The sequence below is a fragment of the Cheilinus undulatus genome, linkage group 7, assembly GCF_018320785.1.
Source record: "Cheilinus undulatus linkage group 7, ASM1832078v1, whole genome shotgun sequence".
Classification (NCBI taxonomy): Eukaryota; Metazoa; Chordata; class Actinopteri; order Labriformes; family Labridae; genus Cheilinus; species Cheilinus undulatus.
The window spans coordinates 37911108-37934669 of record NC_054871.1 but is presented as its reverse complement, the minus strand read 5'-3'; the positions used below and the strand labels follow the sequence as shown (position 1 = coordinate 37934669).

At 40.4% G+C, this 23562-nt stretch overlaps 1 protein-coding gene across 2 annotated transcripts in view; it reads left to right on the top strand.

Annotated features, from left to right (window-relative positions):
* Positions 1–23562, top strand: part of btbd8 (BTB domain containing 8) — a 40690-nt gene that overhangs the window by 15542 nt on the left and 1586 nt on the right. The window contains exons 6-18 of one of the 2 annotated variants that reach the window (XM_041790730.1): positions 3456–3545; positions 4281–4361; positions 4878–4974; positions 5718–5806; positions 6855–6957; positions 9322–9504; positions 9641–9811; positions 13649–13778; positions 14633–14694; positions 15460–15994; positions 16679–16766; positions 19798–19919; positions 20011–21900. In XM_041790730.1, coding sequence (XP_041646664.1) covers positions 3456–3545; positions 4281–4361; positions 4878–4974; positions 5718–5806; positions 6855–6957; positions 9322–9504; positions 9641–9811; positions 13649–13778; positions 14633–14694; positions 15460–15994; positions 16679–16766; positions 19798–19919; positions 20011–21900 — 3641 coding nt within the window. Of the gene's footprint in view, positions 1–3455; positions 3546–4280; positions 4362–4877; positions 4975–5717; positions 5807–6854; positions 6958–9321; positions 9505–9640; positions 9812–11174; positions 11216–13648; positions 13779–14632; positions 14695–15459; positions 15995–16678; positions 16767–19797; positions 19920–20010; positions 21901–23562 lie in introns of both variants that reach the window. The other variant, XM_041790731.1, reaches the window with a different exon arrangement.

Here is a 23562-nt window from a genome sequence, read left to right as displayed (position 1 = left end):
TACGCTATAAAGATACAGCTGTACTAGGATCTATGTAGGACTGAAATAGTGCAGCGCCACAAGAAATTTGCAAAATAATTAATGAGTGCATTTAAATCAAAGTTACATTAGACATGATGCACGAAAATAAATGTTTGGGTTGGGGTATTCTTTCCTGCTTTTTTGTCCTTTGCCAGTTAGGGCTGTAGTCAACCAAAGAAAAACTTGGTCGACCAAAATCGCACCCAGGCACCAATTAATCAGTTGATCATTCAGGTAAAAAAAAAATTCATTCGTTAAAAAAAAAATTAACTCGTTGGGGACTAATTCAATCCATCCAGGCTCCTCACTGAACCTGCTTGGTACTCTAAATGATCCTTAAATGAACGTAACAAGCATTTGGAAGCATTAATATATCTTTTCAGCTCATCACGTCTTACTATATAAAGTAATTAACTGAGAGACGATCAGCGCGCACCTGCCTTTGATCTCCGTGATCCCGAGCATAAAGCAGACAGAATGCAGCGTTTATTTACGGAGGTGAGAGGACAAAGTTTGCTTGTCGGGACTTAATGACCAGCAGACATCGCCTTTTATCACCTCTCCTTTCTGTGTCACTGTAAGAGAAGCTAACGCTTATGTGAACACTTTAAGGGGATTAAAAAAGGAGATGATACTACGCAGCCTATTTGCTGACAGGTGAATTAAACTGACTGTGGGAGTTGATGCAGTGAGGGAGGGCAGGGCAGAGAGACTCAGCAGCGCCACTTCAGTATAAACAGCCTGCAACTTTGTGACAAGTTGATGTGTTGTTTCTGAGCGTTAGTGCGGTAAAATATCAGAAAATATCCCACTCTGCGTAGCTTTGTGTCCACTTTATCTGTAATTCCTAGAGCTGCATTGCGCATGTCCTCAGCAGCATGTCTCTCTCTCTATCAGTCAGCTGCTCACACGCTTTTGCCCCAGACCAGCATCTTGGGGGAAGGGGGACGACTCGCTGACCAGGGTGATCTTGGTCGCACTAAAGCTTTTCGGTCAATTAGAATTGAAGCTGTCAGCCCTATTGTCAATCACAGCCCTTGTAATTTGGTATTAATTTATTTGTCTTGAGATCAACTAACAATAATAAGATAATAATGATAATAATACCTTTTATTTGGAGGCGCCTTTCAAGTCACCCAAGGTCACCTTACATAAAGTAAAAGCATAATAACACAACATTAAAACATCAACATAAAAGACAAGTGAAGTGCACAGTGTCCAGTTGGAGGGAGTATGCCAGTTTGAACAGGTGGGTTTTGAGTTGGGATTCGAATGAAGTGATGGAGTTTGACTGTCTTATGTGTGGGGGGAGGGAGTTCCAGAGTCTGGGTGCTGAGCAGCTGAAGGCTCTGGCACCCATGGTACTGAGGCATGACATGGGGATGGTTAGTAGTCCAGCAGAGGTTGAGCGGAGGGTGCGGGAGGGAGTGTATTCATGAAGGAGGTCGCAGAGGTAAGTGGGGGCTAGGTTGTGGAGAATTTTATAGGTGAGGAGAAGGTTTTTATAGTGGATGCGGTATTGTACAGGAAGCCAGTGAAGTTGAATGAGAACAGGGGTGATGTGGTCAGAGGATTTGGTGCGGGTAATGATCTGGGTGGCCGAGTTCTGAATGATTTTCTGTTGATGAGTTTGTGTACAAATCCTAACAAGGATTTGTACACACTGTCTGGAAATCCAACACAAGTTATCAGTGATACACAAGATAAGCAGATATTTTACATCACAAGGAATTCAGTATTGAAAAAGCACAGGGCACAGCTCACTTGTCAGGGCTTGGCACAGGGAGCTGTCATTGCAGACCAACTATAAAACCTTTGCAACTGCCTACAGTACAACTCTGATATGCATTAAAAGATTTAAAAGATGAACTGGTATTGTTTTATCTTTTTATGGCCACAAAATCCCAAAGATAAACAGAACAAAACTAACAACTGTGTCCAATAATACCTTCTGATTTCCCTACCCCATCTGTGGGTTTGAGCCTCAGGCCTGGTGGTTCATTCTGCCAAAGCAATACTTTAAAAATTTAGGTCTGAAATGTACTATTTTTATTTTTGGAATTAAGTTGTCCTTTAAAACAGCTGAGCATCTCATTATTAAGGGCTCAGCTGTTTTTTAATCCCTTAAAAGGAGGAAATTGTTCTGTTGAAATGCTTTTGTTAGGGACTATATTTAGCTGCAGATTAATACATATTTCTGGCAGCATCACAGCCTATGTTGGATTGAATCAAATAACCTACAGTGTCTTATTCAAGCCTTCCATTGCTAAAGTGTTGTTTCTGCTTTGAGTTTTAGTGCTTTTGTGGCATTAATGGAACTCTGTGACTCTGAGGAATTAGAAAACTCACCAATCACTTCAACTGCTCATTAACGCATCAGTCCATGCATTTAGGCATGTTTAAGCTAATCTGCTGATGTTCAAACCAAGACTCAGAAGAGGGGAGAAACACAATTTTAAGTGACTTTGAAAGTGCCATGGTTGTTGCTGCCAGACAGGCTGGTCTGAATGTTTCACAAATGGCTGAACTATTAGGATTTTCACACACAACCGTCTCTAGAGTTTACAGAAAATCGTGTGAAAAAGTGAAAATATCCAGCGAGAGGCAGTTCTCTGGGAAAACATTGCCCTGTATGGCTGAGGTCAGAGTAGAATGACCAATTCTGGTTGGAGCTTATAGAAGGCTGCAGATAGAAATAGCCACAACTGAGGTATGCTCAAGAGGATCTCTCCACCCACAGCTCGTCAAACATGTGCAGATGGGCTGCAGCAGCAGGGGACCACACCAGGGTGCCACTGTTGTCATTAAAACCCGTAAACTGAGGCTGAAATTTCACAGGCTCACCATGGTAAATGGAAAATAGAACTTTGGAAAAATGTTCCCTGCTCTGAGTCTCAATTTATGCAGTGACATTTGGATGGCAGGGTCAGAATTTGATTTAAAATGCCTGTCAGACCACCAGCTACCATGGCAGTCAAATTAATTTTAATCACCTTTCTTCCCAATCTCAATAGATTGTCTCGACCATGGCATCATCTCTAAATGCATTGGTTGCTACCATGTGATTGGCTGATGTGATATCTGCATTATTAAGCGATTGAACAAGTATACCTAAGAAAGTACTTGTTATTAAAAAAGATTCATTATTGGCTTTGGCATTTTCATGAGATTTTAAACTGTATCAGCCTAATGCTTTAAAGGAACTAATTAAGTGCTATTAGCACCTCAGTGGAAGAATATTTTCATATCAGTGACTGTTCTAAAAGTCCAGTGAGAATAAAAACACAATCTCCAGAGAGTACAGAACACACACTGTAATTTTTGTCGTCTTGCTTCAGATCCACTTAAATAAACGCAGCACACTAGATGACATGTGAATTATTAAAGTGCAGGGTGAATCTGACACGCTACTGTCTGCTTTATTGGGTTTCTAGGGCAGTCCTGTGTGCACGCTCTCAGTACTTCAGAGCCATGCTGAGTGGGAGTTGGATGGAGAGCTCCAGACAGTGCATCACTCTACAAGGGTAAGACTTGGTGCATCAGCGTCATCGAGGAGTCGGTCACATGGATCAATTATACACCTCCACTCCTAGTGTAACAATTCTACATTTCATCGCTGAACAATACAGCTGAAATTCTGCATTTATTATTTATCTCTCACAAACGAAGTGACTCTGTACAGTAACAGGGGTTTCACACACGTTGCCATGTGATATTTCCACATACCCAAACACACACGCACAGCCACCCACTGCCAGAGGAATCTCAGATAGCTGGCTCAGATTTGCATCAAACAGGGTTGTTGTCATCTCTCAGCGAGGCATAGAAATATCTCCTCATCCTCTGCCTGCTGAAGAGTCCAAAACATCGCTACCCACACCCCCACTACCTCCCACAGTCTCCTTTCAGAAGCAGAGGCAAATGAAGCCCACTGTTTCCTCCAGGGAGAGACAGCGTGTCACTTGCCTCAGAATTACTGATCTGAGGGTAACGGGGGAAGACACTGCTGTCAGAATGGAGAGCGGCTGCATTGATGTGCAGGAGAAAACCTGTGAAGTGGGCCTCAGGCTGCAGTCACGTGGGCCCACTGCTGCATGATGTATAGATTTTGTTTACAGCATTCATGTTTGCATTAATTACAGCAAATATAAAAGATACAATAAGCATGTGATAACACCAGTGCCAAGATTACTGACTGTGATTTGGGACAACTTAGCGTGAAATGCCTTGTAAAATGATTATCTTATTAATGTTTTCAGCTTGGGGCCAGATGAGATGGAGATCTTGCTTCAGTTCATGTATGGGGCCATCATAGATTTACCACCAGGTGCCAGTGCCAGGTACTGTATGTGTATAAAATAACCTTAAACAGAAACATAACTGTAAGAAATTAAGGTTTTAAATAGGTTTTATTACTATTTAATGGAAAAAAGGTGGCAAAAGTCTGTGATGTCTGAAAGCCCTGAGCCAACATAGATCTATATATTCTATTTTACTCAGTTTTTTTTCTGAGGTTGTGACTAAATTAAGATTTTCTCAAGATCTCAACTTATTCATCTATTTATCTTGGGATATCAAAGCTAGTTTTACCATGGTATAATTGTGTTAAATTTCTCAAGATCCTGAGACATTTACATTTTACTGCAGAAAACAGAGTAAAATTAAAATCAAACATGCACACTTCTGTGCTTCTAAAACTGTTTATAATGATGCCCATTTTCCAAAATTAGGCCCAACTTTTACCATGTTGAATACAAAACTGTATTATGGATTGATTTGAAAGGTAGGAAATTTCTTTAATCCAACTACAATCCCAGAAGCAAACTGACTTGTATTTGATGTCTCTTGTCCCACAGTCAGGTAGTGCTGGCAGCAGACATGCTGGGTTTGGAAGGACTGAAAGATGTGGTGGAGATGGTTCTAACCAGAGACTACTGCCGCTTCTTCCCTAAGGTCAGCTATAAGAAAAGAGAACAAATAAATGTCTTACAGGTTGTATTTCTAGGGCGTATTGCCTCACTGTGGTAAAATAACAGTTTTCAAAACTGGGTACCTTTTTAACTATCCAACTCTCTAGCTCTAGCTAGTTATCATAGGAATTCACAATATTATTGGCATGATATTGGTATAGGCTGATATGAACTTTGTGGCCGGCATTTACAGCCAATATTTTGGCTATAAAAAAATCAGTTGCAAATATTGGTCATACAAACAAATAAGTTAGTAAAGTTTTGGGCTGCGGCAACAGACCTACGTCAGCTGAAGTTGTATTTCTTTACTCATCATCCTTCCTCACACTTTAAAGTGTGTTTTAGGGACTGAAATCTATAATCATAGTTTCTACCCCCTAATTCTATTTGTAGTCAAGATAAACCTGATTACTAGATTATGTTGGTCCTCTGTGTTTCTAAGGATCAGTGATTTAGCTGCAATTAGATATGACAGCTGAAAAGACAAAGAACAAATCCATTTATATTCTTTGGCTTATATTTGATGATTTTGTTTGGAGCCTGAAAGCTTTGTGTCAACAATGTTGTTTCACTTCTATGAAAATCTTTGTATTTTCATTTACCAGGTGTTTGTTTAATTGTATATTTTCATTCCAGTATTGCTCATCACACAGCCCTCCACCGCTCACTTTCATGACTGAAGAAGTGAATATAAATCCTTTTTTTTATTTGTCTTTGTATTTACAGCCCAGTGATGGGGTTCAGAGAACAGTTCTTGAGTGCCTGTCCCTCACACATGCCTTAGGCCTTCAAAACCTCCACATGCAGTGTAAGAGGTGAGTTTCAGCACTCAGCGCTTAATGAGAAAAATGCTTTAACTATTCATAGATCTGCATTTTTAATTGCTGTCAAACTTGACCTTTTAAGGTTGTGTTGTACTGAAAAAAAATGTGCAATGCATTCCAACCTGTCGCCTCAAAATTTACATCTGCATGTTGTTGCTAGTTAACATCTAATGGCTCCATACTTCTGTGTCAGTAAGGGTTAGCTTGAGCTCTGCAAAGTAAGGCCTGAATGTGATTAAAAACATGGTTAATCCTCCAAAAAATTAATCATATTTCTTTTATTTTTCCCCTCCCAAATAATACTTTAACATACATGAATTTTATGTTAATTTCATGTCTAATTTCCACATTGTTGCACCTAATATAAATTCTAATGGAGATGTCTTTGTTCCAACTAAATGCCAAGGCTTTTTAAAGCCTGTTTAGTAAATGATCCTTTAAAGAAACTACTATATCAGGACAACTATTGGATGTCTTGTCATTTCATTCCATTATGCTGCACTGCTACTATCAGTGTCCTTTCTGCTCATTTGGGTGCACAAACTCTGAATTTTTAACTTTGAGTTGTATTGCAGCTGATACTGCTGCAAGCTAACTGTGCTCTCCCACTGCAGTGAGGGGACAAGCAGCGTGTGAATGTAGGTCATGGGGAAAGGATGCGTTAAGCGAGGCTGTGAGCTGGTTCTGATTTAAAGCAGTGTATACACCTATATGTGTGTGTGTGTAGGGAAGTGGCCTTGTCAGGTTGTCTCTGCTGATACTTACGAGTCACGAGACGATGGCGATGAGCCAAGCGTTGCTGCACTGTGCAGCAGTGCGTTACAGACATTCTCATCCTAACTCATTGTGTTGTTCCCTCGAGCAAAGCTTTGCCGATCACTTGGACTGTCAGAGCCTGATAACTCTGCAGAAACACAGAAAGGTCTCCGTGACTTTGTCTGACTGTTCAAATCAAACGGTCAAGTGAATTACAGTATATGAACTGTTAAAATGAATCAAAAGACAACTATTCCAAGTCACCATTCTGTTTTGTGTTTAGGTGGGTTGCTGAACATTTTGTGAAGACCTGGTGTGAGAGAAACTTTTCCCTCTTGTCCCCTGAGCTCCAAAGAGCCTGTCTAGCAGCTGTAACTGAAACAATGGTGAGTCTCTCCTTCCCACGCTGTCATCAGCTGTACTGTATTTATGTACTTGCACAAATACCATAAACCATTCTGCAGTGTTTTTCCACAGGAAGGAAATCCACCACTGATGTAATTAAAGATGACCTTTATTAAATTGTCAGTTATTAAAGAAGGACTAATTTAGTAATATAATGTGAATGTAGACAGATGGGGAGTGATCCAGGCTTGTTATTGATAATTAGATCTCGAGTCTGTCTTTCATCACAGCAAAAGAGGAGGATTGGATTGTGTCAGTACAGCAAGACAAGTGTACTATTGTGTTCACTGTTGGCAAGTATTCACATTCGGATTCTGTCCAAGAACCGTTACACAATCTGGGGACTCCCTCCGCTGATCAGTAGGTCCTGGCCAGGAATGAAAGAGGAGCAAATAGCAGGGGAAGATTCACAAACAGAGAACAAAGTGTATTTTAGACTTCGGTCTGGATTCATAAATGTTTCTATTTATAGACATGTTCCTAAACTATTTCTCTGCTGGGTGTTTGGTTTGCCTTGTGGTGCATTAACCAGCACTGCATTGCTTGATTTTTTTTGTTGTTATTACATGATAATGGGGCTGGGTAGCACCACTGATTGCCTGGATTTATTAAGTTCTGATACAAAGGGTGATTTGATTCAATTTGATTTATGATTTCATTTGATTAGAAAATGACTCATGTTAGAATAATTTTGGCCAAAAAAAAGCTTTTTAGCTTCAATATGGAAGGGATTTTTAGATAATTGACCCCAAACTAGAAGTGTATTTACACAGTATTCTATCTCCATGTTGCACATCTTGTACAGTGCTTATAAAAACTATTAATCTCTTGGATGTTATAACCTTTTATTGATTTCATAAATCAGTGGGTCAATGTAATTTGGCTTTTTTGAATGGGAAAAAGTAAAAAAAACCTCTTTAATGTTAGAGTGAAAACAGATTTCTGCAAAGTGATATCAATTAAACAAAAAAAGTAAGGTAAAATAAGTGACTGCATACCCTTTAAAGAGGTCCAGCCAATTGGTGCTAGTAGTATCACAATTAGTGAAATTAGCGTTCACCTGAGCTCAGTGAATGTGTCTCAGTTGATTGTGGTATAAAGACACCTATGTCTGGAGGGTCAAGTCACTGGTTAATCAGTATCTCTGGCTACCATTACACCATGAAGACAAAAGTACACTCCAAGCAACAGAGAAAAGATGATTATTAAGTATAAGTCAGGGGATGGATACAAAAAATCTGAAGGTACTGAACATCCTTCAGAGTTCAGTTAAATTTATGATCAAGAAATGGAGGTAATATGGCATGTGTAAATCTGCCTAGATCAGGCCGTCCTCACAAACTGAGTGACTGCGCAAGAAAAGGACCAGTGAGAGAGGCCACCAAGACACCTATGACTACTCTAAAGGAGTTACAAGTTTCAGCAGCTGAGATAAGAGACTGTGCGTACAACTGTTGTCCGGGTTCTTCACTAGTCAAAGCTTAATGGGGAAACGGCAAAGAGAATGCCACTGTTGAAGAAAGTACACCATCCCCACTGTGAAGCATGGAGATGGCAGCATCATTCTGTGGGGATGCCTCTCTGCAGCCAACCCTGGAAGGGTTTTAAACGTAGAGGGTAAAATGAATGCAGCTAATTGTAGGAAAATCCTGGAGGACAATTCCATAAATTTTGTAAGAGAACTACGGCTTGGGAGAAGATTTGTTTCCCACAAGACAGTGACCCACAGCGGCTGCACAGAAATGCTTTAAGCCAACAAAGTGAATGTTCTGGAGTGGCCGAGACAAAGCCCAGACCTCAAATTTAATAGAGGATTTGTGGCTGGACTTGATCAGGGCTGTTGATGCCCAAACTAGATACAGTAATCTCAAAGAGTTCACACTACCGCTGTACCTGTACACACTGTAGTATTATGTACAATAGCACCCAAAAAAGGAATTATCATGTAAATGTCAAAAATATTCCTAAGTGAAAGACTGATATAAAAAAATTCTGCACCAGCAGATGCTTCAGGACAGTGAGTAGTTCAGATGCTTGAAAAGTGTTGACCTCTTTCGATGCATAATGCTTTGAAAGAAAGAAACCTGTGGCACAGTCCAAAAGTCCTTGATAGATGGAGTTTAAGTGTCAGTAAGTGCCAATGTGCACCTAAGAGATGAACGCAACAGAGTTTTAACATCTCTTTGCAAAATCCGTTTAAATGTCATGTTTTTCAAAATGTTACAGAAGTCACATTTCCATGAAAGAGTTTTTTAATGATTTTTCTAGAGGATTATGTTCATTTGACTCTGTGTTGTGTTCTCACTTGTAGAGCATTTCTTTAGCTGATAGATGTTTCCATTCAGACTGTGCAGAACGCAGTGACCATGCTCTGTGGCACTGAGCAATTGCTTGGCAGTCTCCCAGAGGTCAAGTGGGCCCAACAGGTCCGGAGTCTTGCCTCAGAACTTCAGGAGGAGAGCCTCAGTGTTATTGTCCAGCATCTACCAAAAGTAATTCACACGCAGGCCTTCAGAGACCTTCGCAGGGTAAGGCAGATGTGTAGGCGTGATCCTACACTCTTCTTTTCTGTAAAGACCTTCAGAAGTATTCAGCTTTTATTTCTATGGGTTCATTCAGCTTAGATTTCTGTGGTCTTCTCAAGTATGTTATGTGTTATCACAGAGGGAAGAATTCACCAGAGAGCCCACATTATTGAAGAAGCTGTGTACAGCCATCAGAGAAGGCATGACTGTGGAAAACTGCTGTGATCTGTACACCGCTGTGTATTTTCTGTGTGGAGAGGACATGGACAAGGACTCTCTTCAGGAGCTGGGAGGGCAAAATCAAGAAGAGGTGAAATAAGCACTTTCCCTGAACTCTTTGTCTTTCTTTTATCTAAGTAAACTCTTCCCTTATCTTCGTATTGAAGTTTTGTTTTTAGTCATCAAGGCCTGTGTGAGCAATTTTGATTATTGTGTTTTTACTGTGTTTTTTCAATATGCCTCTCTTCATTTTTAACACAGGATAGAATTAAGCTCTAGAGGATTCAACTCAGTTACATTTATTTCAAACCAAAGCAGGGATTGCGATAGGGCGATTGCGATTGGGATAGATACAGTTGCATCTCCAAAATTAAAATCTTGTGGTGAAGTTCTTTTTTCTGTAATTTGATTCAAAGGCTGAAACTTGAATTTATTCTAGGTTCACTACACACATTTTATTTTGATGAGTAGACTCAGCTCAAAATTATAGAATATCACATATAACATATTCAAAATAAAACAAAAGATCAAATGAGTTGGCTGGCCAATACTGCACGGTCATACTGTGGTCAGCAAAAATGATAAAATTAGTTTTGGCACTGTGGACAGATGCCAAAACCTGCTGGAAAAGGAGAACAGTATCAACATACAGTTTGTCATTAGATGGAAGTATGAATTCCCCTAAAACCCATTAGAAGCCTGCATTGACTGTGGACTTGATGAAACAAAGTGGATTCACACTCACAAATGACTGATAATGAAAACAAATAATCTCGCTGCAGTAGTCTATTTTTTGTGATGCCTTTGTATGTGTTTACACTTGGTTTTCAATAATAACTGGGGTAATTTTGACATATTTGACATTTGTGACTTGTTGTGCTTGTTGCCAGAGAGTTGTTTGCTTTAATCTTACTCACAAATTCCCTAGTTGTATTATTTTTCCCATAGATAATGATAATGTTTCAATGATTTACAAAAACATATTTTCTACAGTTACACAACTTTGACTACGCCAACTGCCATTTTGATATCCTTTCACTTCAACTGTCATATTAGTGAGAGCATAAAAATAATTATTTAAATCCTTCAAAGATTTAATTAATTGGTGTAATTCGAGTTTGCTGAGCCTTTGAAACTGTTGCCTTTCAACTGTCAGTTATAACTAGAAACAGAGATGCACAATCTCAAATCAGTGTTGGCTTCAGTAAATGTTAATGTGCTGCTCATTATATTCACAAAAAAATATCTTTTTCTAATTTTTTACCTGTTTGAATTTTAATAGAGCCCTTTAAAGTTTTTCTTTTCACATTCAGGATTACACAACAGAATGCTCTGGTTAAAATGTGTTGTATGCAGTGTGGAAAGAGAGCTGTTTTTAGGTGAAAAATATTTTAATGAAGCATATTTTACTTGCTTGCTATCCTCTCCTTTTCTTTCTGCTTTTGCTGGTGCAGTGCAGTTTGTCATGGTATAATAATACCATGGCTGAATCAAGGTGCACATGCATGCCAAGGTTCTGAAGGGGAAAACTTTAAAGGTGGAGAGTGTTACAGGGTAAAGCCGGGTTTATACAGTGCATTCAGAAAATATTCAGACCCCCTTCACTGTTAATAGTTTTGTTATGTTGAAGCCTGATGCTACAGTCAGAAAAAGTATTTTTTCTCAATAATCTACACTCAGTACCCCATCATGACAAAGTGACAGAATGTGGAAATTTTAGCAAATTTATTAAAATTAAAAACCTGAAATAGAAGATAGAAGAAGTTTGGCCAAAACCAGGACTCTTCCAAGAGCTGGTCTACCGGCCAAACTGAGCAATCCGGGGAGAGGTAACCAAGGACCCAATGGACACTCTGACTGAGCTCCAGAGATCCTGTGTGGAGATGGGAAAAGTTCCAGAAGGACAAACATTACTTCAGCCCTTCACTGATCTGGGCTTATGGCAGAGTGGCTTGATGGAAACCTCTCCTTAGTGAAAAACACATGAAAGCCCACTTGGCTTGACATTGACATGGAGTTTTTTTTCAAACTCAAGTAGGTTTTCATGTGTTTTGCACTGGGGAGAGGCTTCTGCCTAGCCACTCAGCATGCTAGACGTCCAATCAATTTAGTTTTACTAAAGGTGGACTCTAATCAAGGTGTAGAAACATCTCAGCAACAATAAAGAGAAATGGGTGGAACCTGAGCTAAATTTCAGGTGTTTTTGCAAAGGGTTTAAATTCCTATGAAAATGTGATTTTTCAGTTTTTTAATTTTAATACATTTACAAAAATATCTAAAATTGTGTTTTCACTTGTCATGATGGAGTACTGAGTGTAGATTAATGACAGTATAAGTGATTTTTTCAACTGAAGCCTGAAGTGGCAACATAATAAAGTAGAAAAAAAGCAAAGGGTCTGAATACTGTCTGAATGCACTGTAGACAAAGACAAAACCTACTAGCCTTAACAAATAGACAGTCAGTAGAAAAATTGACTAGAGACACAACCTAGGTAAGCTCACCTGTGCACCGGTCAGTTTGGCTTCAGGCCTTGATTGTGCCAGAAGGCGTAGAGGTGAGCCCAGACTTCGTCTAAGTTCTGTTTTTGTTTGGTTGGGTTTTAACACAATATAGTGACTAGGTTCATTCAAGTTTGTGGATGTAGGTTTGATGACAAGTCAGGTAACAGGCAGGTAGGTGTCTTCTCATCCTCTCTGCAGCAGCTATCTACCTGAGTCTTGTGATGTCATTTAAAGATGACACATCAGCCACTTTGTGTGCACTTTTGGCATGGTGCATTTAAGATTATCAGACAATCTAATTATGTTTCTGCACAGCTTAAGCCCACTGTTTATTTCCTACACGAATACAAGTCCAAAAGCATCAAAAACACAACTAAAAAAGAAACAAAATGAAGAAGAGTCTTACATTGCCTATTAATCCTGACAGAAGTATGGCTCAGTAATCTCCTTATGTATGCAAATGCAAGGGAAAATAGTCAGGACATTATACTTGTACCATAATGTTGTGCTTTTTTTAAGTGTCCTTATTCATATATTTTGATTAATTGTACTGCTAGGGGTGAAGAACTCAAGAAGATACCTTTAAAAAGACATGACATTTAGCAGTAATTACTATCAGGACTAGAAATGTTGCCCTTTGACAATAGAAAGTCTGTCTAGTTAAACCAACGTATATAATGTCTCCCACACACAACTCCAGTCTTCCGGTTGATATATTTAAATATCAATGAAAAGTGACCTTTTCATGCTTGTGAGTGTATGCATCAAACTGCAATTAAATTCTTACATATGGTGATGAAGAATGAAGAGGAAGTTGTGCATTTGAAGCCTCAGATAAACACAGCACTATGTTGGATAACATCAAAGATCATTGTAAATCCAATCAGTCAATAGTCCAATAAAGAGTTAAGGGATTACAGACTAACAAAATCAATTGTGTGGGCAGGCAGGTTAAGCTTGTGAGATGACTTCCAGGGAAAAGTGACCTGGCTGCACGAGTTAAAGCACATAACCCCTGTAAATACGGTACAGTATGGTAGAATGGATTAGCTGAGGGAGACTGTGACGTGTGCCAGTGGCCTTCACTAATCTGGCTGTGTTTCAGCTGGTCAGCGGTGTGTGTGGCGAGTGCAGCCGAGGAGGTGGAGAAAGCTCCTCCTCTCTGTCCAGCCCTGTTTTTATAATCAGGCGTGGAGGCTGGAGTATGGGCATCAGCCGCTGACATCACTGATTCGCTGAGGGGAGCTCAAGTGGATTCTGCAACAGAGACCGCAGGGGGAGGGAGGGACGGAGAGGGAAGGAGGGAGGAGGGAGGGGTATTTGTTGCCATGGCGAAAGGTTCTTCAAGCAGCTGCTGATTCGCTTGTGCTGTAGCGCACCCCTTTCCATTCTTCTCCTCTGCCTCTCTCTCCTGTGTGTCTGCCAGCCGTTCAGACGTGAGATTTGTACGCTGCGTGGTCGGCTCTGGACCTTCCTGCTTCAGACCTTTTACGCGGTCCGCCACACGCAGGGATGGGAGACCCTGTCTTCCAAACACAGAGAAAGGATACTTGCAGGTAAGGAGGGATAATGTTTTTCTCACATAGGATCCTCATGCTGCAGTGTGTGGATGTTATTTTTTTCTCTCTAACCCAGCTTTGCACTGAAGCAGGGGTTCTGCATCATCAGAGATGAACCAAAGCCCTTGTAGCGTCTGCCATGGGCTGATTAAACATTAAATGACTTCTGTCTTCACAGCTGTCTGGAAACTACCAGCCCTGCCTTTATTCCAGCCAGTGGTGTTGTTTTAAGTCTTTGGTTTTTGTGAGCTTTCTTAGTAATGTCTCGAGTGGACTTGACATGGTAAATGCACCAAACCCCGCCATGCTCGTGTCATCGGGTGGGAGTGAAAGGCATAATTCCAGCTTTGTGGGTCTGCACATGATTAGAGGCTGCCACAAACACAAATAAGATGCAGCTCCATCACTGCTGAGCCAATAATGTGTTGTAATTCACTGACTGAATAATTTATTTGGCTGGAATCAGTGTGTGCCTATTGCTGGTTTATTTCTTGCAAGTGTAATTGGATTCCAGGTCTTGTGGAAAAATTACAGTTTTTAATACCAGAGTCCATTTTTCTCATATTGCTTGAAGTTGTTTACGTTTAAAGAAGAGAAAATGTTTTGCTTTGTTTGGAATAATCAATGCCAGACATTGCTGTCTGATCAATGCGTTGATTCCTTGTTTGTTTGCTGATGGTCAGAGAGTAAACACAGGGTGTGGAGAGGGGACTTTGTGAATGAAAACAATGGCTCCTCTTCTTTATATTAAGAAGGATCTTTGCATCACGTTTATAGAAAATTATTGTCTTTTCATTTGCCTTGAATGGACCAATTAATAATTATCGCTTCCTTTCTCGCTCTTTAAATAGATGCTATTGATAAAGGGGACAACCGAAGACTCGGTAAAAAGCCTGTATTTACAAGCTCACAGGTAATATCATGCAATGATGCATTGACATTTGTTCTTTAACTTTATTTTTTCATTTTATGTGCTGATCCAAACTCTGGTTTTGACTTAAGCATGATGATGTGGTTTTTTTTTAGGTCAGTGAAACCCATGCAAGTTTCTTTAATCCCTGACAGTGATTACAGTGTGTGGCCATTGGAAAGCATGTGTCATAAATGCCCCACCCACACCGCAAAATAATACAGTATGAAATGAGCAGCAGGACCCCTTGAAACAGATGTAAAGCAAAGATAAGCCTGGCGTAGGTGATCCAGAGAGGGATTATTAGGATGGGAGGCATGAGCGGTTCAGAGCAGTGAAGATCCCACTTTACAGATCTCACAGCAAGTGGTCTGATGAAACTTTATCTTCTCTGCCTGAAGGCTTTGAGTGCAAATTCTCTGGAATATCTTTTAATTCCTCTTTGATTATTTTGGAGCAAAAAAAGAGGATTTCACCTCACATTAACATGTACTTATTTACCGGAAAGTAGTAATAAACTTTATAAGTAAAGTAACAGGATATGTAGTCATGAGATTTTGTTGGCTGATAGTACAAATTACAGAGATATCAGTACACAATATAGTTGTGTAAGTGATGGAAAACAGCATCTTTTATAGTGGTCTGTTCCAGTGGCTCTTGCTAATCTGCAATAAAAGCTTTCAGTGACATATAACAGTGCTCTGGTTTTCTATTAATCCTGTCTCATGGGCAAATAACTAATCTGTTTCCTTTTCTCTTCTTCTGCAGTCACGGGCTGTAAAATGCCCTTCCTCTGCACCTGAGAGTCCTCCTGTACGCAGGACCCAGAGGCTGTCTGAAAACACAACTCGTAGTGCTGCATCAGCCATGAAGTCTGATGGACTTGGGACAGCAAGCAAATCTGGAGAGGGTCATACATCCAAGGCAAAGAATGTAAAGAAACCAGGAGACCGGAGTGTAGCAGCAAAATCAAAGGCAACATCAGCTGGAACACCTGTTGTCAATGGCACAAGTGCTGCTGGAGCCAGGCGGGATGTAGCAAGTGCAAATGGCCCCAGAAGCTCTCATGGGGCTAGAGAGCAGGAAAAGAAGCCAAACCCAGGTGCACGGCCGAAAACATCCCCCCCAAGCTGCACATCTACAAGCCTAACAGCAACAGCGAAGGCTCAGAAGAGCTCAGCAGGAAAGTCTGACAGCACTGCTGGCACCGCCCAAGCTCAGCCCAGTGCTTCACCCTCATCAGGCAGTGTTTCACCAGAAAACGGTGCCAGCAGCCCTCGCAATGACACCCACTCCGTTCCAGGTTTACACTCTTCATTGACTTCTTTACATTTAATCATTGTAACTGGCACCAATTACGATATAGGGCATTGCTGTAGCCAAGCTGAAGTGTCAGTGAATCTCCTCCAGGCATAATACAGAAGCTGGAATATGCAATGACCTGCAGGATTATTAGTATGATGAATGTTGTGCCGTGGCCAAGAGGGATTTTTTGGAGACAAGGGCGGTGTCATGTATGAATGTTGATTTATCAGGCACATGAGGCTGTCCTTGGCAGACTGCTGGTGTCAATGTACAAACTCACAGCAGAGGTCAGAGCCCCATACAGCTGTCACACAGGGGGGGTGTGACTGATCACTTTCAGCTTTTGTAGTGAGGATGGTTTTGGAAAGGAGGGGTAATCCCAACTGATGTTACAATCCACAGCTAATGTGGGCCTCAGCTGTCAGTCCTGCTGCTACAAGCACAGCATGTGTCTCTGTACCCCACCCTGAAAGAGACTCACTAAGTATTACTGATGTGAGCTCACGCTAGCAGCACACTACCCCACCCTGTCACTGCTACCCTGAAGAGCACTGTCTTATTTCCTAAACAAATGGTCTTATTTACTAGAATATATCTGACTTTGCCCAATGTTTTCAAAACTGTCTGCCCTTAAAATCTTGTAGTAATACGTTTTGCATGTGGTTCTTCTTCTGTGTTTTAGGTGCAAAGCCCAAACTGCAGGCCAAGGCAGTGAACAGATCCCCTCTCACAAAACCACCTCAGAAAACAGAAACAACAAAGATGAGCAGGTGAGCTGTAATCTTAGCTTTAGGTTGCATATCAGTGGCTTTGTCTGCCACTCAGAACCTCTACAAGCAAGGTTAAATCAACCTGTAGTTGTAGCACTATAAGGGTGTTAAACTGGACTCCTTGACCATTAGAGGAAATAAAACACATTGACAAATCTATGCATGACTCCTCTACACTAGGTGACAATACTTACCTTTTATCCTGTTGCGATTGGAGCTAGTTCCTGTTGACCTTGTCAACAAGTGAACAAATAGTAAAACATATTAAAGCTTTGAAAAGATCCTCATCATAAGATTAGTGCTCAAAAGATTTATGATTCCATCAAAAATTGCAAACAAACCCTTTAGCCCTTCTAAATTGCACATGAGTTTATAGGAGTATTGATATCACTAGATAAGTATCATATTGAAGGTGGAATTTCTTTTGTCTCACTTGTTTACAACTGGATGGCAGTGTCACTCCTGCTTGTGACACTGACTTGCTTTAAAGGGACTCTTTGACAAAGAAGCTGTTTTTAATACCAGAATGCCACAAGAAAAAGTCAGCTCCTTTGGGAGCACAGATTCAAAGGTCTTCACCCTGGAAAGACATTTGAATCTGCTCAGTTGTTTGGTTTGTGGGAAAAAAAGATTCCAGTAAGGGTTTAAGGAAATGTCTTTAAGCAAAATTCAAAGTTTTGGCTGTCAGTAATTTCTAGTTCAATTAAAATAAAGCGTATTACTATTGTATATTTAGAAAAAAATGGAACCCCTTACAATCATTATTATTTTCATGATGTAGCTAAGATTGAAATCACTATAACTCTGCAAGGTTTTTTACAGCTAAAGAAGTGCTTTTAATGATTTTATAAATCAATCATGGTCAATATAATGGCTTTTTTTGTCAAAAAGCCTCTTTAATGGCAAAGTGAAAACAGAGTTCTACAAATAATTTTGATTGAATAAAAACATTTATTGTAAGATAAGTAAAAAGAATATTCCCCCCTTTAAAGGTACTGACCATATTCAACAGAGGTCCGATCAGTTGGTGCTAGTAGTCTCACAAGTGGGAGAATTAGGATCACCTGAGTGCAGTGAATGTGTCTCAAGTGATTGTAGTATAAAGACACCTGTGTCTGGAAGGTCCAGTCACTGGTTAATCAGTATTCCTGGCTACCGTTACACCATGAAGACAAAAGAACACGCCAAGCTACTCAGAGAAAAGGTTATTGAAAAGTATGGGGATGAATACAAAAACATTTTCAAGAAACTGAATACCCCATGGAGTTCAGTTAAATCCATTATCAAGAAATGGAGGGAATATGACATGTGTAAATCTGCCTAGATCAGGCCTTCCTCACAAATTGAATGACTGTGCAAGAAGTGACTAGTGAGAGAGACCACCAAGACATCTATGACTACTCTGAATGAGTTAAAAGCTTCACCAGCTGAGATGGGAGGGACTCTGAATATAACAACTGGTGTCTGGTTCTTCACCAGTCAAAGCTCAATGGGTTAGCAGCAAAGAGAAGCCACTGTTGAAGAAAATTTTTATCAAATCTCGACTATAGACCCCATGGTCAAGTTGAAGAAAGTTCTTTGGTCAGATGAGACCAAAATGGTGCTTTTTGGCCATCAGACAAGACGCTATGTTTGGCGGACACCAAGCACTGCACATCACCAAACTCACCATCCCCAATGTGAAGCACAGTGGTGGCAGCATCATGCAGTGGGGATGCTTTTCAGCAGTTGGCTCTGGAAGGATTTTAAAGGCAGAGGGTAAAATGAATGTGGCAAAATATAGGACAGTCCTGAAGACAATTTTATTCAGTGGCCAGATGTTCAAGCCTGATTGAGACCTATCCACATAGACTCAAATATGGACTTGAAAGGGTTGAAAGTTTGTGCAGTCACTTATTTTTACATCACATATTTTTATTTCAATTGACATTGCTTTGAGGAAACCTGTTTTTATTTTCACATTCAAGAGGTTTTCTGTAAATATTTCTTGTCAATAAAGCCAAATTATATGGGAATGACTGATTTATAAAACCAATAAAAGCATAAAACATCCAAGGGGAAAATACTTTTTATAGGCACTGTATGTAAGCAATAAATTAAATTAAAGTCCTTTGCATCCTTATGCATGGCCAGACAAAGTTGTTATATGAAATCAGTGCTAGTACATCCAACTCCAATTGCTGAAAGTATTCAGGAACAAAACAAACAAATCAAGCCTAAATTGCACATTCAGTCTCAGAGTGCACATATAGGTGTAGCAGTACGGTGTCGCCTAGTTGTCTTTTTACACCTTATTTGGTTGTCAGGAGGATAAAAGCAGCTGTGTAGTGCTCACTGGCACACTTCTTATCCATCCCTCCAAGATGTTAAAAATATCTGTTTTACCAGCAGCACTATCCATGCTTTTGTCCTGGAAGCACTTTAATATTTAATCTCCCTGGACAGCAACTGTATACAGTATGTCAGCTAATAAATAGATGATAGCCTACGAAAACATACTGTGGTTGCATCTTTATATCTGCTCTTTTTAAAGAGATTTTAGTTTATTTTTCATGAAAAGAAGGTGCTAAAGGGGAGCAATTAACTTTGAACCCCTCTTCACTTAATTTAGAGAGTAACATGACGTATAAGATGTATTTTTATAACCAAATTGGTAATATCATCAGTTATCATGGAGATTTCATAAACATGTAATCTCTGAAACGTTGCATAATGAAAATCCCTTAACCTCAGGCATAAACAAAACTGTTTCTCTGTGAAACTAGGGAAGGACATCCTTATCAAGGACACAAGACTTAAAATTCTTCACATTGATAATCACATCATGTCTCAGAGGCTCGACCTTGACTAAATAGAAGAAAAACCTATCTGCCCCCTGCTGGTGTGAAATATAAATTCATGCTTTTTTCTTTCTTTCCTGCTCTTCTCATAATTCTTTTTATTGATTATCTGAGTTACTTATTAGTTGAAATATTGTGGTAAAAGCTTTTGTGGTTGTTTTGTTGTTAAATGGTTCTTTTTCTGTCCACAGTCCTAGCAATAAGTCAAGTGTGAGAGAAAGTAGCAAAGCCAAGACAAGCGAGAAAACCTCAGCTGGAGTGACAGGAGCAGCAAGAGCAGACACCAAGGGAAGAGGCACACCAGACCATCTCGGTGAGATGTTCAAAATTAAATGGATTTAGATGCATCTGATTATACTCTTGTCTTGTTTTAATGTTCTTTTGTGTTTCTGTTTTATGTTTAGTGCCAAAGCATGGATCCTCCCTGAAAAAGCCAGCTTCCCCCCGAAAAGAGGACAGCAAAGACGGGCTGAAATCCTCAGCAGCAGACAAAGCAGCAAGCGAAGCTCTTAAAAAGAAGATCACAAAACCCACGTCAGCGACTGGCGCCTCAGCTAAATCCAATGCTAAACCAACAAAACCCTCTCCGGCCCCCTCCAAGCAATCGTCTGTTGTAGCTGCCAAGTCTGGACAGAAGCCAAAAAGTAGTACAGAATTATCAGTGGAAAAAGCTTCACCGAAATCTGGCGCAACTGCCAAAACCTCATCTGCTGCTTCTGCCGCCTCCAAGAAACCAGTAACTAAAGGGGAAAAGACAATGAATGGCAAAAGTTTAGATAGTAAAACTGAGCTGACTCCTGTTGAAAACACTAGTGATGTTCTTGTTCATAAAGACATTATAGAAGTAGCAATCTCTGAGAAGCCAAAAAGCCAAACTAGAGGGGATTCACTTAGTCCCGAGCAGAGTCTCAAGGAGACGGATAAACAGGAAGATACCCCTAGTTGTACAGTTGTTGAGACCAGTGCTGCTCCATCAGCTAGCAGTATCCCTGAAGTCCAGTCTGTTAAAGAAAGCACAGTCACCCAGCCTACAAGTAGTGTCAACAAAACTCAAATCAGCGGAGGGCAAGTTCATGAAGTCAGCTCCCCTAATTCTCCAAGAGACACTGAGCGCCCCATAGACACCCCATGCAGCATAGAAAGCACGGACACTCCCTTAGAGGACTCCTGGAGTGGCATCCACCATCACATCAGCCCAGAATCTGAGACCGGCAGCACACATACCACCTCCTCTGACGACATCAAGCCCCGCTCAGAGGACTACGACGCAGGAGGCTCGCAGGATGATGACTGCTCTAACGATAGAGGGGTCTCAAAGTGTGGTACAATGCGCTGTCATGACTTCCTGGGCCGCAGCAGTAGCGACACAAGCACCCCTGAGGAGTTAAAGATGTATGAAGGTGGAGCAGGGCTGAGAGTGGAGGTGCGGGTGCGTGGACGGGAAGCAGAGACCACTAGCGAGGAGGAGGGAGTGAGACAGCGCCCCCGTTCATGGTTGCACAGAGATGAGGTTCATGTAGAAGAAGAGCACTCGGAGGTTGAGGCCACTGTGACTGTTAAAAGCGTCCCAGACCCCCAGCTTTTCTCTTCAGAGGAGGAAGATGACGATGATGATGATGAGGCAACAGAAGATGAGAGGTCTGAAGTTGAGGTGATCCCAGGACAAGCTCCATCACAACCAACAGAACCATCGCCACACTTTCAGGGGATTGTCAACCTTGCTTTCGATGATGACGGCGGGGAGCAGGAGAACGATCAACCTGACTACCAGTCCACTTCTAACTTCCGACGGTCAGTGCTGCTCTCCGTGGACGAGTGTGAGGAGCTGGGCTCAGAAGATGGTGGCATACAAACTCCACCTCAACAGCCTGATGATGCTCTGACTCCCTGTGATGTTTTTGAGTCTGACTCTATAACTCCTCAATCTACTTGTGCCCCTCCAAGTGACCAACAGAACCATCTTGAAAGCAATATGAAGCACAAAGAACACAGGGAGGAAACAAAAGGAAAGTCCTCTATATTCCTCACAGAGATCCAGGAGCCAGTGAAGGAAGACAATACACACATCCAGGTTGATGGAGTGAAGTCAAGTGGTCCTATCCTGGACTCCGAAACCAGAGATCTTCCTCCCCAGGAGCGCCCTTGTCACCTGGATCTGCGGCATACTGAACAATACAACGGAGGGCCACGAAAAAATCACACCTCAGAAAGCAACAAAGCTGATTTACATCTAGACTTAAGTGAGCCTCAGCTGACAGGGGACTCTCCTGTACATGTTGCCCAATCTCCAGCAGGTAAAGTATGATCTAAGGACCCTTATTAGACCCAAAATCCAAACCCATCCTTAAACTCCATAAGTGTAGGTGTAGTTTGTTCCTGCAAGATTCACTCTCCTCTGCTTGAATTCCCAAATCTTATCTACATCTTACATGAACCTATCCCTCTCCCAGAAAAAAGGATATCAACAAGCAAACTAGTTAAGCAACTAGTTATAAGTTCAAATTCAAATGGAATCATCCTACATTGATAGTTTAAAGCTTTCTCTCATTTCAACTCATTGATTGTGTAGCAGTTGTAGATTTGAATTTGCAACATCAATATCCTTTTAAAGATGGAGATTGGTCTCATCAGAACTAAGATTCTAAACTGTATATTTAAACAACTGAACTACCTGTAGTCAGAGGCAGTTAGGCCTTGGTATCTCAGTTTACACAAAAGAAGGGAAAGCAGTATAATCTTTACTCAGACTGATCATAAAATTGTACTTGTTAAAAAAATCTGCCTTGTGAAAAGGCTTGTGACATAGTTATACCAATGCACTTTTATGTACATATAAGAAGATTTTTTTGATTATTTTTTGTCATTTCGTTTATGCAGTGGAACAGTCGCTGGCCTTTTGAAGCCATAAATAATTTGACATGGTTAAAGGTGCTATATATATCATTTTAACATCAACATATCATAGTTGAATACATTTGTTTTTATACTTACTTTCCCAGTTAGACATTGTTGAGATAATTATATCGTGCCTCAAAGAGGCTTTTGAGTATTAGAATAAGACGTTAAATTTCTTCCATGGCTTCTTGAATTAAAAAAATGACCTCTTGTATGCTTCTCTGTCTCTGCGCTTCTAAAGGTGAATCAGGTTTAAGAGCCATGCAAACTTTCACCTCGAGTCTCATCACAGTATCATTTGTGTGTACACAGGTGAAGTTTGAAGTGCAAAAATCTGCCCTTTCACTTATCTCCGCTAAAAGCTTAAACCTTTAACAGGCATTTCTGATGCACTCTCAGGTAATAAAGAAAATCTTAAGACAGGATAAAGGGACACAGGGTCAAGCTAATTCTACTTCTATAATACCCATGCACTATTGACATTGCAGTGTGAATGTATTAGCCACCATTAAACACTTAATTTCACAAGATAGAACTTGCTTTTATTCAGTTCAGACTTAAAATTCTATGTACTATGAAGCCTAACAAATCTTGTAAATTGCAGTGTAGCTTCCACAGAATAGGCTCACGTTCTCAGTCATGGTCTTCCTGTTTACCGCTGTTAGCATCCCAAAATGTATTTGAAAATGTTTGTTGATGCTAAAACTCCATATTCAGCACCTTTAACATTTATTTCCAGGTAAATAACAAGCAATTAATGATTTTTTTTTAGTTCTCTAGTGTAATTGGTTGACTTTGTGGTCAAATGAAAATGTTTGTAGACAAGCTATGACACTAAACTGCCACTGCTACCTAGAAAGATGTTAGACTTGGGGGATTTCTCCCTTGCATCTCCTTGTATTTTCTTCTTTTTATTTAAATTGAGAATGTATTTGTTCCCTTTTTTTGCTTTTATTATTTGCAATGCACACATGCATGCTTTTATTTGAATCTGTCAGGCCCTCATACCATTCATCCTTTTTTATGTATGTTTTCTTTATTTATCCATCACCTTTTGTCAT